An 11670-nucleotide genomic window follows, 5' to 3' on the forward strand; every position below is an offset into this window, starting at 1 on the left:
CTCCCTGCCTAATTTTGTAAAAATAAAATTAATATAGTGGAATTTCAGTAGCTGGTGAACGCTAAGCTAATATGATAGCACTAATAAATTTCAGGTCTCCATCGTCCCCTAGATAAGAAAGCGTAATATGATAGCGCGTAAGTACGTTGACTTGTCATTTTGATGGAGAGCTTGCATGAGTGGAGACTATGGAGGAAGGTCTACCTTGACTTTGTGTGTGCTTGTGCGTTTGAACCTTCTTAGCGAAATTCTTTCAATTTTCAAGTATGAACCTTCCTACTAAACTTACACAGAAACATCCAGGCATTTTCCTCAAGGGCCTCAAGCCTTATCACTCTCTCTGCTTTTTTGGTGTTAGTACTGGGAGGTTCCAGAGAGCCAAAGGCTTTTGTAGAGATAGAAAATGGGTGCCGGATTTTCTCTTTGCTTCCGGCCATCAAATACGATAGCCAATCTCAACGACTCGTCGGAATTAGGTAAGGTGTTGCCGACTGTTCTTTGTTCTTTTCAGTACGTTCTTTCCCTTTACAGTTGATGAACTCGTTTTGTTTTGTTGTGACATGCAGAGAATATAAGCAAGGAAAGTTACTCGCTGCCTGAGTTCAGCTTGAAACAACTGAAAGCTGCCACGGAGGGATTCTTGCCGGAGAACATTATTTCCGACGACGGGGAGAAAGCTCCAAATGTTGTCTACAGAGGCATGCTCGAAGATGGCCGTTGGATCGCCGTTAAGCGCTTCCAGTACTCGGCTTGGCCTGAATCCGTCCAATTTCTTGTACGTATATCTGTTGCCTAAGTTTAACTTCTTGTTCTTACTAAAACTTCAATTTGTAATTTATGTATGAGAAACATAAAGTGTTTGGTTATATAGGCTGAGGCTAGAGCTGTGGGGCAGCTGAGAAACAAACGTTTGGCGAATTTGATAGGGTATTGCTGTGAAGGCAATAATAGATTGCTTGTGGCAGAGTTTATGCCTAATCAAACTCTCTCTAAGCATCTGTTCCATAGTAAGTTCACCTCCACTATTAATTTTTTTTACTGTGTTTCTGAATTGATTTGGCTTTAAGTTTGTACTGTTAGCATCATGTGTATGATGAAAATGGTGTTAATTAACTCAGATAGTCTTCCTTGAAGTAACCAAGCTAGCATTTAAATTTGTGTAGGGGAGTCCTACCCCATGAAAGGGGCAATGAGGTTGCGAGTGGCTTTGCATCTGGCACAAGCTTTGGTGTATTGCAGCAGCAAAGGGCAGCCATTGTACTATGATCTTAATGCTTCTAAAGTCCTGTTTGATCAGGTAATTGGGGCCTATTTCTCTTGTAGAGTTGCGGCCTTGGATTGCCGAGTTTTAGCCTAGCTTGTGGGTAGTATTTTGTGTGCCGTATGTTCCTCACAGTACTCTGTCTGCACTTGACAGAATGGAAATCCCAGACTGTCCTGCTTTGGCCTTATGAAGAGTAGCAAAGATGGCAAGAGCTACAGCTCCAACCTGGCTTACCCTCCAGAATACACCAGGACAGGTATGTATATTAATCATTGCTTCAGCCAATACAAAGCATAATTCAGTTTTATCACTTGTATGCAGTTTCCTAATGTCTTCACATTTCATTTCTATACATCTTTCCCCAAAGTCAAAACTTGTGTTGGTTGTTTTGCAAATGTAGTCTCTTGTAAATAATCAGTTAACCACTGGATGGGAAAAAAACAAAAAACAAAAAAACAAGTGAAAAAAGCTAACAAGACCTCACCTACATGTACTGATTGGTGAAGGTTCAGTTTTATGCATTTTCATCTCAGTGATTCAGTCCATTTGACTGATCCTCCTAAGTCAAGTCTTGGCCTGTTGGGATGCCTACATGTTTACCTAGCTCAATCATGATCTCTTATGTGTATATTCTTATTCCTTCGAAGAAAATAGAAATAATTTCAGTTTACCCCTTGAACTTTAGGTCTAAAATCAGTTCGATATCTCATCTTTTTTTTTAATCAGTTTCATCTCTAAATTTTCAAAATGACATCAATCTCGACTAAAATGACTAAAATAACCCTTGTTGATCTTTTTACCTCTCTCTCTCTCTCTCTCTCTCTCTCTCTCTCTCTCTCTCTCTCTCTCTCTCTCTCTCATTACCGCCCCTGTTTATCCACCCTACCACCAGCAAGGGCCCCGACAACATCCCCTCCTCCTCCCCCGGCCATCGTCGCCGCCGAGCCTCCACCTCCTCCTCACCACCTCGTCGACAACCGTAGGAGAGCGTGACGAGGTGCAAACGCGGCCAAAGACTAGAGACGATCCCGACGGTGGAGGATCGGGAGTAGACGATGAGGGAAGTGACGACGGGGAAGGCGAGGCGCAGGCGATGGGCGAGGAGGGCGGGGTCGGTGGAGGAGTCAGAGGGGGAGAGCAGCGCGTGGCCCCAGGGGGAGAGGAGGGAGAGGTCGAGGTCGAGGTCGGAGACGGAGGAGAAGCAGGTCGGGATCAGGTGGAGGTCGCGCGCGTTGCCGCAGAGCGTGAGGGAGGCGTGCGTGGCCCTCTCAACTGTGCGGAATTTGCGGGAGACGGAGTTGCAGGTGCGGGTGTCAGAGTTGCTGGTGCGGGTGTCGGAGTTGCAGACGGCGTGTACCGGAGCTCCGGGGAGGCGGCTCCAGCGAAGAGGCAGGGCTCTGGTGGGAGCTTGGGGAAGCACAAGCAGGGGAAAACCAGCTCAAGTTGGGTGTCCATTTATGGGTGCCCATAGCAGTTTTCTGGGTGTTCACAGTGGCGGCGCTTGAGCTGGTTTTCCGGCATCGTCGAGCGACAGGGAGGAGGAGGCTGCCGCCGGACATGTGGTCGGAGCTGGCGGTAAGGGGGAGGGGGGGAGAGAGAGGGTAAAAATTGAGAATAAAAAAATTAACAAGGGTTATTTTAGTCATTTTGGTCGAGATTGATATCATTTTGAAAGTTTAGGAATGAAACTGATAAAAAAAAAAAATGAAGTATCGAACTGATTTTAAACTTAAAGTTCAGGGGAGTAAACTGAAATTTATTCAAATATCACGGAGAAAATGATGAGTTTCGAACACAGTAAGACCAAAACTTTGCGTTTGAAAGGATCTTAATATTACTGATCATTAAGTGAGGCAGATAGAGTAGCATTCTGATTGGGGGAATGACTTGATCTTCCATATTCGATCTTATGCATAAGTCCTTCTCTTTGGCAGGAAGAGTGATACCAGAGAGTTTGGTTTACAGCTTTGGGACCTTATTGCTTGATTTGCTCAGCGGCAGGCATACCCACCCAAGCCATGTAACTTTCCTTTTCCTCTAAGCTATCTGTGTTTTTTTTTTTTCCTCAGCTCAGCATTTCATTGCTAAATAACTCCTTGAAATGCTTCTAGTTTGGATTGTGATTATATTTCATTCATTTTTACCAGTTTATCATATGAAGAAGCTTTCTAGCTAATTATTTTCAACTTTCTTTCTGGAAGGCAGTAGACCTCATATGCGACAAAAGTTTCCTGATGCTGATGGAGTCATGCTTTGTGGATCATTTCTCAAAAGATGATGGAACTGAGCTGTTGCGTTTAGCTTCTCAATGCTTGCAGTTTGATCCTTGTAAGAGACCAAATCCTAAGTCTCTTGTGAATGCCCTCGCTCCTCTTCAGAAAGAGACAGAGGTATCCTGACTTCATTTATTCTGTAGTTATCATGCTCTAGTGTATGCTGCAAAATTTGATTTATTTTTCCTTATAGTTTGTAAATGTGATCTGAACTATTGCTCTAAGTATAACACCCTGAAGGTGTATATATCTACCTAATGTAGTTATTTTGTAGCAGGTTCCATCATTCGTCTTGATGGATATTCCGCACAGAAATGTGGCTCCGAAGCACTTGTCACCTCTAGGTGAAGCTTGCTCGAGATTGGATCTTACTGCAATACATAAACAGCTGGAGATGGCTGGATACAAGGCTGATGTTGAGTCTGAGGCTGACAAGGAAGTAAGTTACTGTCAAATTTAACACTAGTACTATATTCTATATTCTTGATCTATTTAATATCTTGCAGCCATCACTCTCTCTTCTTCTTTTTTGGGGGTCTCCAACATGTAATGTCTCATTTTATTTTTCATTGCACTTCCCTTACATTTACGTTACTTTGCAGCCTTCCTTCGATATGTGGACAGATCCAATGCGGGAAGCACTACATTCCAGGAAACAGGGAGATGCTGCATTTAGAGCTAAAGACTTTTGTTCAGCAATAGGTTGTTACACAAAAGTAAGGATCAGTAATTCAGAAAAGAAGTTTTTCCCTCATAGATATGTTCTGCCATCAAATGCATTGATCTACTTGATATCATTACTGATATAATCTTTTGTCATAGTTGTCCTACAAATACGAAGTGGAGTTATGGCTTCCCATAACTCTATTTTCTAAGAATTTAGTAATGATAATCCCTTTGAACTTAATAGCTGAACCAGCCAAGTACTATGCATATGACACAGATTGACTAGGAATGAATATATTTACATATCTTAAAGTTCTCCCTATTTTCTGTTTTGATGGTCTTTCTTGCTTTTCATTTCAGTTCATTAACATTGGGAGCTTGGAATCGCGAACTGTGTTTGTTAGACGTTGCTTGTGTTACTTGATGACTGATAGGGCAGAAGAAGCTCTTAAAGACAGTATGAATGCTCTAGGACTACACCATGTATGGCCGACTGCCTTCTATCTTCAAGCTGCTGCCCTAAAGTTCCTAGGGATGGATAATGATGCGCAGGAAATTCTGAAAGAGGGAGCATCATTGGAAGCCATGAAAATAAAAAATGCTCCAAGTGTATAGGTCTAAATTCCCCCTTCTTTTCCTTCAATAGTATTTAGTTTTGCCAATTCTCTCTCTAATATATGTAGAACAGATTCCAAGTACTTGTTTTGTTTCCACTTGTATATTCACATAACATATGATTTAGGTTTGTAAGTTTCTCATATGTCCTATAGATCGTATCAGTTTTTGAACTATAGATTTGATTCATCAATATATCCGTTAGTGTTTACTTATCAAGTTATGCCAAGAATGATGAACACAAAGAGATGAAAATTTTTATTATTGTTAATTAAGTTTGTATGTCTCAGTAGCTAATTAGCATGCTAGAGATCGGTGTGCAGCTTTAGATGGAAGAGGAAAGCATAGGCAACTATACCTTTTTCATTTTAAATTTCAACATCGTGTATATGGCACAAGAAACTCATGGAGATGCTGTGAATGCCCAAACTAGGTAGTAGGTACTACAGCACCCACCTGAGTGGCCGGGCTACTGCCTTCTGTAGTTCTGTTGCTGACTTATTTCGATGGTGATAGTGATTGGTATATCTAGGATCATTATATTGACAATGTAATTTGTTAACTCTTCAAACAATTCGATTTTTCGAGTATTTGTTTCCTGAGTAATGAAACTAGCTGCACAGTGTTGAACTGGATCAGCCGGCTGGCAGATAATCTTTTCTTTTCCCGCCAGTGAGGCTGATAGATACTCCTCACTGCAAGACAAAGCCTTGGTGTGATCATAGTTGTCTCCAAAGCTCCAGCCATACAAACTTACATAGCCTGTTAACGTAGTATTAAACTATGAAATTCACAAGAAGACGTTAGCCTCTCTTCCACGGCCAAAACAAGAAAACCTCGAAAGCATGAAAAACATCGGACTTCATTTCCCTATAAATTTCTACATCGATCTTTATCGTTTGACATCACAAACCGACGAAGTACACAGAAGTGTGCATACCAAAGATGTCGAAGGCAGAGGTTACTCTTTTGGACTGTTGGGTTAGCCCTTTCTGCATGAGGGTGAAAATTGCTTTGGAAGAAAAGGGTGTTGCATACGAAAGCCAGGCTGAGGATTTGTTTGGAGGCAAGAGTGAACTTCTACTTACATCAAACCCTCATGGCAAGGTGCCTGTGTTGCTCCACAATGAGAAACCTGTGTCCGAGTCCGCCATCATAGTGGCCTACATTGATGAAACCTGGACAGCTTCCTCATTTCTCCCACCTTGCGCTTACGGCCGAGCTCAGGCAAGGTTTTGGGCGGACTACATTGACAAAAAGGTTCGTTTCATTTTTCAATACAACGTGAATGGTCCCTAACATGCATGTTTGACAAGTCTAGAAGTGCTCTAAAATGTAACCAAATTCAGCTTTTGTATTAATCTGGTACTATTCCTGAGGTCATTAACTTGTAGTGCTCTTGGGAGAAGTGCCTAACAAGTGCTAGATTATAGTCCTAGAGTATTTGTTTCATAGTTGTGTGTCTAACTTCAACAAGTGTACTTGTATACACAAAGGTGTTTGATGCAGGCAAAGGCATCTGTTTGGGCAAAGGAGAAGAAGTAGAGGTCGCTAAGAAGGACTTCATTGAGGTTATAAAGACTCTAGAGAAGACTTTGGGGGATAAGGATTTCTTCGGAGGCGATACCTTTGGTTTCGTCGACATCATAGGCATTGCCATGACGAGTTGGTTCCCTGCATATGAGAAATACGGTAGCTTCAAGCTTGAAGATGACTGCCCCAAATTCTCAGCTTGGATCAAGAGGAGCTCGGAGAGGGAGAGTGTAGCCAAGGTCATTCCAGAGGCCGAGAAGGTCCTCGGATTTATGGCCATGTTTAGGAAGATGATGGGAGTAGAAGAGTGATCGAAAGGCTTGGTTCTTTATGGTTTCAACACTAGCTCACTAGTACTATCACTTCAATAGTACTATGTCTCCTTTTCTCTTCCAGTATTTGCTAGAATAAGGATCAACAATCGTTTTCCTTGATCTACAATTGATATTTCAAAGTGTAGGGAAATGATTTTTTTCTCAAGAGTACGTGTTTTCATGACTTTGTTCCCAGCTAAAATAAAATTGCAATATGGGACGATGATATTGTAATTTCTGGTCTATCTATTGCAAGGTTGCAAATTTCCGATTTCTACAAAAACCAGCTATAACATACCAAAGTTTTCCAGATTGAAGGCTTCAAAATAGGAAAGAAACCTTAACCTGATGCCTAATACCAAAATGAAAATATGAAGGCAAGTTTTGTTTTTTACCTATTCAGTATGCCCAGCTGCACAGATTTGATTACATCGAATCCTTGGAAGCCATCACATGACTAAGGGTCTGAGATAAATGGGAGAACCATACAAAAAGTATGTTGGTATCTTACTAGCACTAAAGTATTATGATGGTTATGAACTACAAACTTGGCCTAGCAGAGTTGAACCATTAACAGTTCAGATATAATTCTAGGTACTACTTTATTGCTGCCAAAATAGTAGCAGCATCAAAACACTTCAAGGTGCAACAGGACAGTCACAGACAATGACAATTGTTCCAGAACAGCAGCATATATCAAAAACTGCCCCAACAACAAAAGAGACGTAAGAAGAGAACAATTACAGTCCCACATCCCCAATCCCACAACAAATATCGAATGGAGAGTGAATCTCAAGTAGGCTAGGCCGAAATCTTACATTCCTGGCTTACCGGCCCCAAGCAGCTGGCCAACTAGATTAGTCACCTGTAAAACATCACAATTTTTCTTTTAGACACAACAGAGATTCTCAGAGTTGTGCAAACATACAGATACAGCACCAAAAAGTGTGAAGTGTATGAAGTTAATATATGCAGGGTGCTCATTACTTTCTTTTGAGGCTGAATTCTCAATCAAAAGAATCACTGATTGAATGAAAACCAAAAAAAATAAATAGTAACAGTCACATGTAAGACATTATTATGACAATAAATGGCGATCACAAGAGTCCTGCAATTCGATGATAACAAAAAGTTCTGAAAAGAAATTTCAATAGAAAGGATGAATGAAGAAATACAAGTACTTGAAGGGCAAGTATGATATTGTTGTGACTTAACCAAATTCAAATCATAACACTACATCCATAAGACAACATTTTTCAATAGCTTACCTGCCAGTACTTTGAGACACAGCGATCAATGCAACTGTTTTCACCCATATTTAGCTCACCCTCCTTGTACCTGGTTGTATAAAGCAATTTATTTATCAATGTCAGTGTAAACCAATTATCCGGAACAAGATATGATGAAACCTTTCAGAAAGGTCAATAAAATCAGGAGAAAAGAACAAAGGTCACATACTTCTTCTCTACACACTTGTTGAAGCATGTGTGAGTGAGCCTGAAACAAAGCAAATAAGCAAACACATAAGCAAAGCCTGGTTAACAGCAGGAGCAAAAGCCAGAAGCAATTGAAAATTTGCATAACCCAGATGAACAATAAAAAAGTAATAGATACGCTTAGAACAAGTAACAGAACAGCAAAAAAGGACTTCAATGCTCACAGATTGAACCAATGGAGGTCAAACTGTAGGTACATAGTATTATATTGAACCAATGAAGGTCAAACTGTAGGTACATAGTATTATATTGAACCAATGAAGGTCAAACTGTAGGTACATAGTATTATATTGAACCAATGCAGGTCAAACTGTAGGTAAATAGTATTATAAAGCACATTGTGTTGTAGAATGATCAGATATGCCTTGTCAAATTAAACATGAGATCTAATGGAAAGAGAAGGAAGCAAAAGTTAAAGCCAAAATGAATGAATGAATGGAAAAAATTGTGCATAGCAAAGAAGCACCCGGACTAATTGCTCAAACTATTGGAGCTGAAAAAACTGAATTCAAAAACTACCCTACAAAGAAACCCATTACTATTTTGTGACATCAACTAAAATACAATGCAGAACACTTACTTGTTAAACAACTCAACCCTGTACTCCATCTCCTTCTCAGCCATACCAAAAATCTGCACACAATTAGTTTAGAAAGCATGAGTTCAAGGAAAACTATTCAACACCAAAAGAGTACCAATCCTCTACATGAGTAAAAAATGAACTATCTTGCCGCCTACTAATACCTTCTCTCATCAAGATCAAGCCCCACTCATTACTGACCAATTACGCAATATGAACAAAATTGATTGCACCCAAATTCACAGATTCCAAATACCCACTAAGAATCTCAATCACAAAATCCCAAAACTTGACCAAAACCCAATCTTTGGCACACATAACAAACCAATCTTTGGTACACCAGAATCCCTTTTCACATTCAAACATGTACAATCTATAAGCAATGAAGAAAAGGGCAAGTACCTGTTCCTTGTCCATACCCGCTGGAGCAGCCATTAGACCCTGAAAAAGAAAAAAGAAAAGCCCAAATTAATTTACACACAGTCCTTCAAAACAAAACCAAATTGAACAGAATGGCAGAGAAGGGTATTAACAGACTTACTGGGTGAGATGGAATACGGAGAGCTGTGATTGGTGTTTGTGGGTTTAGAGGGGTTTAGATTTCTGATATGGAGCCGATAGTGTGGTCTATGCGCGATTTAGGGTTTTAGGAGTGAGAGTCTAGTGTGTATATGAGATAGACGGGAAAGCAAGTCATTGATATTTTGATTTTTTTTTTGTTCTTTCTTTTTTTTTATCATTTTTGCCTTTTGGTACAATGCTAATGACTAATTGCACAGAAGCCCTAATGAAATACCACTTTCTGTTTTCTACTCTCATAAACAGACTGATGACGGTAGATAAAGTTACGAACTTATGACACTAGATTAAATTATTACATCGTTGCTCAGTTTTACATAACTTTATAAAAATCCACTTAAAAATGTCACAAAGTTGTGAAGAATAATATCTTGTGAACTATCGAATAATAGGGGATGAATATAGTATATAACGCACATATGATTAATTGTTCATCACTAATGACATGAAAAGTTGTGAGAGATTCTTCTGATTGATGAGTAACTCAAGGAATTTGATAAATTCATTCACTTTTGAAATCAATGAAGGGTTTATTGGAATTTTTGATGTGATATTTTAAAATATAAAAATTATTTATTGAGGTTAATTGTAGTCAATTAATTGGTGCTTTGATTTCTAACATAACCTTCGTTCCATAAATATGTCTGTTATAATTGTAACACATATTAACTCTTTCTTGTCCGTTACAAAGACTAAAGTTATGATTAATTAATGCTCAGTATCATGACTTATAACCAATCTTCCTTGTTAAGCTATATATATATCCATATCTTCATGACCATGACATATACATATATAACAGTTGTACATTATCACTAAAATATTCTTCTCATTGGTCTTCTCATTCTACTTGATCATATGCTCTTTTATTCATCTTTCAAGTGCCAAAGAAAGTTATCAAGCGGTTCTAGGATCCGAGTATTGCGAGTGTACGCTTACGAGGATCAACGGTTGTTGTACCCTGGATGGTAGACGCCATAAACCTATTACACCGAGACATTGTCTCTGAGGGGCGAAATCTACTCATAAGGGCAGTGTTTACACGCCTCAACCTTAAACATTTTCCTGAACAAGTATTTGATGCAGACTTCATAATCAAAGATAAGTATTTATATTTTGTTATTTTATTGTTATTTTGGCATCATTATAAGTATTATTATTTGTTAATAATTTTGAGTATTCATGTGATTTTGTAGGTGACAAAATCTAGTGGCGTTATTAACATCCATCGACCCAAATCTTCCAACAATCTTAAGAGTAGAATTCGTTGGTGGATGTTTCCTTGTGGTAGAAACTTTGATATAAATATAAGTCTTCTACTACTAGTCTACTATATTACTTTATTTTTTTTTACGAGGTTACTATCATTTAGAAGAGCTTTGAGAGTTTTTCTTCTGAACCCAAAATGGTTGCTTTTAATTTATTTACTGATGAATTATATTGGGCTCTCATATTATATAATTGTCATCATGTATGCATGATTATTATATTATTTGCTTAGTATCATTTTATCTGTTGATACCGCTTACTCTACATGGTTACAATAACATGTGTGATATTGTGATGATTGAACAACTTGTAACATATCGCATATGTTACAATGTAAATGTGCTTATAGTCTAAATGTTTTATGAGTAAGTATTACAACGGGGAATTATTTCTTAGTAATGCATGCGGTAATTATAACTTATGGTGTGTGTTATTATTACACTGCACTGACATTGGTTGTTATGATTGAAGGAAAATAAATATGATCGCCTTGAGGACATGGTAGTTCAGTTGCCTAATTATATATTCTGGGTTACTCTGAATATGCTCAGTTAATTGGCTCGGTACGTTGCCATAAAGATTTCTAGTTGCCTTTTGAATTAGTGTAGGCTTTCGAAATTGATGGTTACAAATGTGGGGGTGACTAATGTCATCTAAAGGTACAAATTGGTACATGCCAAGATAGTTACCTAAACAAATGTGAGTGATATTGTCACGTCAGTATATATGAGTTTATGGCTATCAATCATACCAAAAAATGTGGGGGTCAAAGAAAAACCAGGAAAGGTTGGCTCTTATGGTCTAATAATATTGGATAACTGAGAATCCAATTGTGATTACTTATTCTCGAGAATATTCAATAAGTTTTATATGTGAGAGTTGGTTTTGGCAGATACTCTTACAACCATTACGCTAAAGACCAAAGCTAGTGGTTAGTACATCGAGGGGGATGAGACTTATGCCTATAATAAAGGTCAAGAGTGATGGTAACCCAACCTATGTGATTGGAGATCCCATGAAGTAGGTTCATATGGGTAATAACAAGTCACTTGTTGATCGGTGGTGCACTATCAAGTTAAAA

At 38.9% G+C, this 11670-nt stretch overlaps 3 protein-coding genes across 3 annotated transcripts; 2 read left to right on the plus strand and 1 right to left on the minus strand.

The window, feature by feature from the left end:
* Nucleotides 1-403: 403 nt before the first annotated feature.
* On the plus strand, nucleotides 404-4818 carry LOC101313881 (probable serine/threonine-protein kinase At5g41260-like). Its single transcript, XM_004295671.1, has 10 exons — nucleotides 404-476; nucleotides 567-775; nucleotides 872-1007; nucleotides 1164-1297; nucleotides 1418-1520; nucleotides 3199-3284; nucleotides 3466-3654; nucleotides 3815-3976; nucleotides 4140-4253; nucleotides 4564-4818. Exons 1-10 carry the CDS (start codon nucleotides 404-406, stop codon nucleotides 4816-4818), a joined length of 1461 nt encoding a protein of 486 aa, XP_004295719.1.
* Nucleotides 4819-5763: 945 nt separating this feature from the next.
* LOC101314168 (probable glutathione S-transferase parC-like) lies at nucleotides 5764-6662 on the plus strand. The gene is made up of 2 exons (XM_004295672.1): nucleotides 5764-6078; nucleotides 6315-6662. Exons 1-2 carry the CDS (start codon nucleotides 5764-5766, stop codon nucleotides 6660-6662), a joined length of 663 nt encoding a protein of 220 aa, XP_004295720.1.
* A 440-nt stretch (nucleotides 6663-7102) lies between these two features.
* On the minus strand, nucleotides 7103-9410 carry LOC101304076 (mitochondrial import inner membrane translocase subunit TIM10-like). Its single transcript, XM_004294240.1, has 6 exons — nucleotides 9283-9410; nucleotides 9144-9182; nucleotides 8742-8794; nucleotides 8124-8162; nucleotides 7934-8003; nucleotides 7103-7530 (listed from the first exon to the last, which is right to left on the minus strand). The coding sequence occupies exons 2-6, from the start codon at nucleotides 9174-9176 to the stop codon at nucleotides 7480-7482; spliced, it is 246 nt and encodes an 81-aa protein (XP_004294288.1). The 5' UTR covers nucleotides 9177-9182; nucleotides 9283-9410; the 3' UTR covers nucleotides 7103-7479.
* Between the last annotated feature and the right edge of the window lie 2260 nt (nucleotides 9411-11670).

The sequence above is a fragment of the Fragaria vesca genome, linkage group LG3 (genome assembly GCF_000184155.1).
Source record: "Fragaria vesca subsp. vesca linkage group LG3, FraVesHawaii_1.0, whole genome shotgun sequence".
NCBI classification, from domain to species: Eukaryota; Viridiplantae; Streptophyta; class Magnoliopsida; order Rosales; family Rosaceae; genus Fragaria; species Fragaria vesca.

Excerpts from the sequence above, each read along its gene's own strand:
- LOC101313881 (XM_004295671.1), top strand. The coding sequence starts at position 404 with ATGGGTGCCGGATTTTCTCTTTGCTTCCGGCCATCAAATACGATAGCC. Across the intron at positions 3,285-3,465 it reads GGCATACCCACCCAAGCCAT|GCAGTAGACCTCATATGCGA; the intron begins GTAACTTTCCTT and ends TCTTTCTGGAAG. Across the intron at positions 3,977-4,139 it reads AGTCTGAGGCTGACAAGGAA|CCTTCCTTCGATATGTGGAC; the intron begins GTAAGTTACTGT and ends GTTACTTTGCAG.
- LOC101314168 (XM_004295672.1), top strand. The coding sequence starts at position 5,764 with ATGTCGAAGGCAGAGGTTACTCTTTTGGACTGTTGGGTTAGCCCTTTC. Across the intron at positions 6,079-6,314 it reads CGGACTACATTGACAAAAAG|GTGTTTGATGCAGGCAAAGG; the intron begins GTTCGTTTCATT and ends GTATACACAAAG.
- LOC101304076 (XM_004294240.1), bottom strand. The coding sequence starts at position 9,176 with ATGGCTGCTCCAGCGGGTATGGACAAGGAACAG. Across the intron at positions 8,795-9,143 it reads CGGGTATGGACAAGGAACAG|ATTTTTGGTATGGCTGAGAA; the intron begins GTACTTGCCCTT and ends AATTGTGTGCAG. Across the intron at positions 7,531-7,933 it reads GTGTCTCAAAGTACTGGCAG|GTGACTAATCTAGTTGGCCA; the intron begins GTAAGCTATTGA and ends GATGTTTTACAG.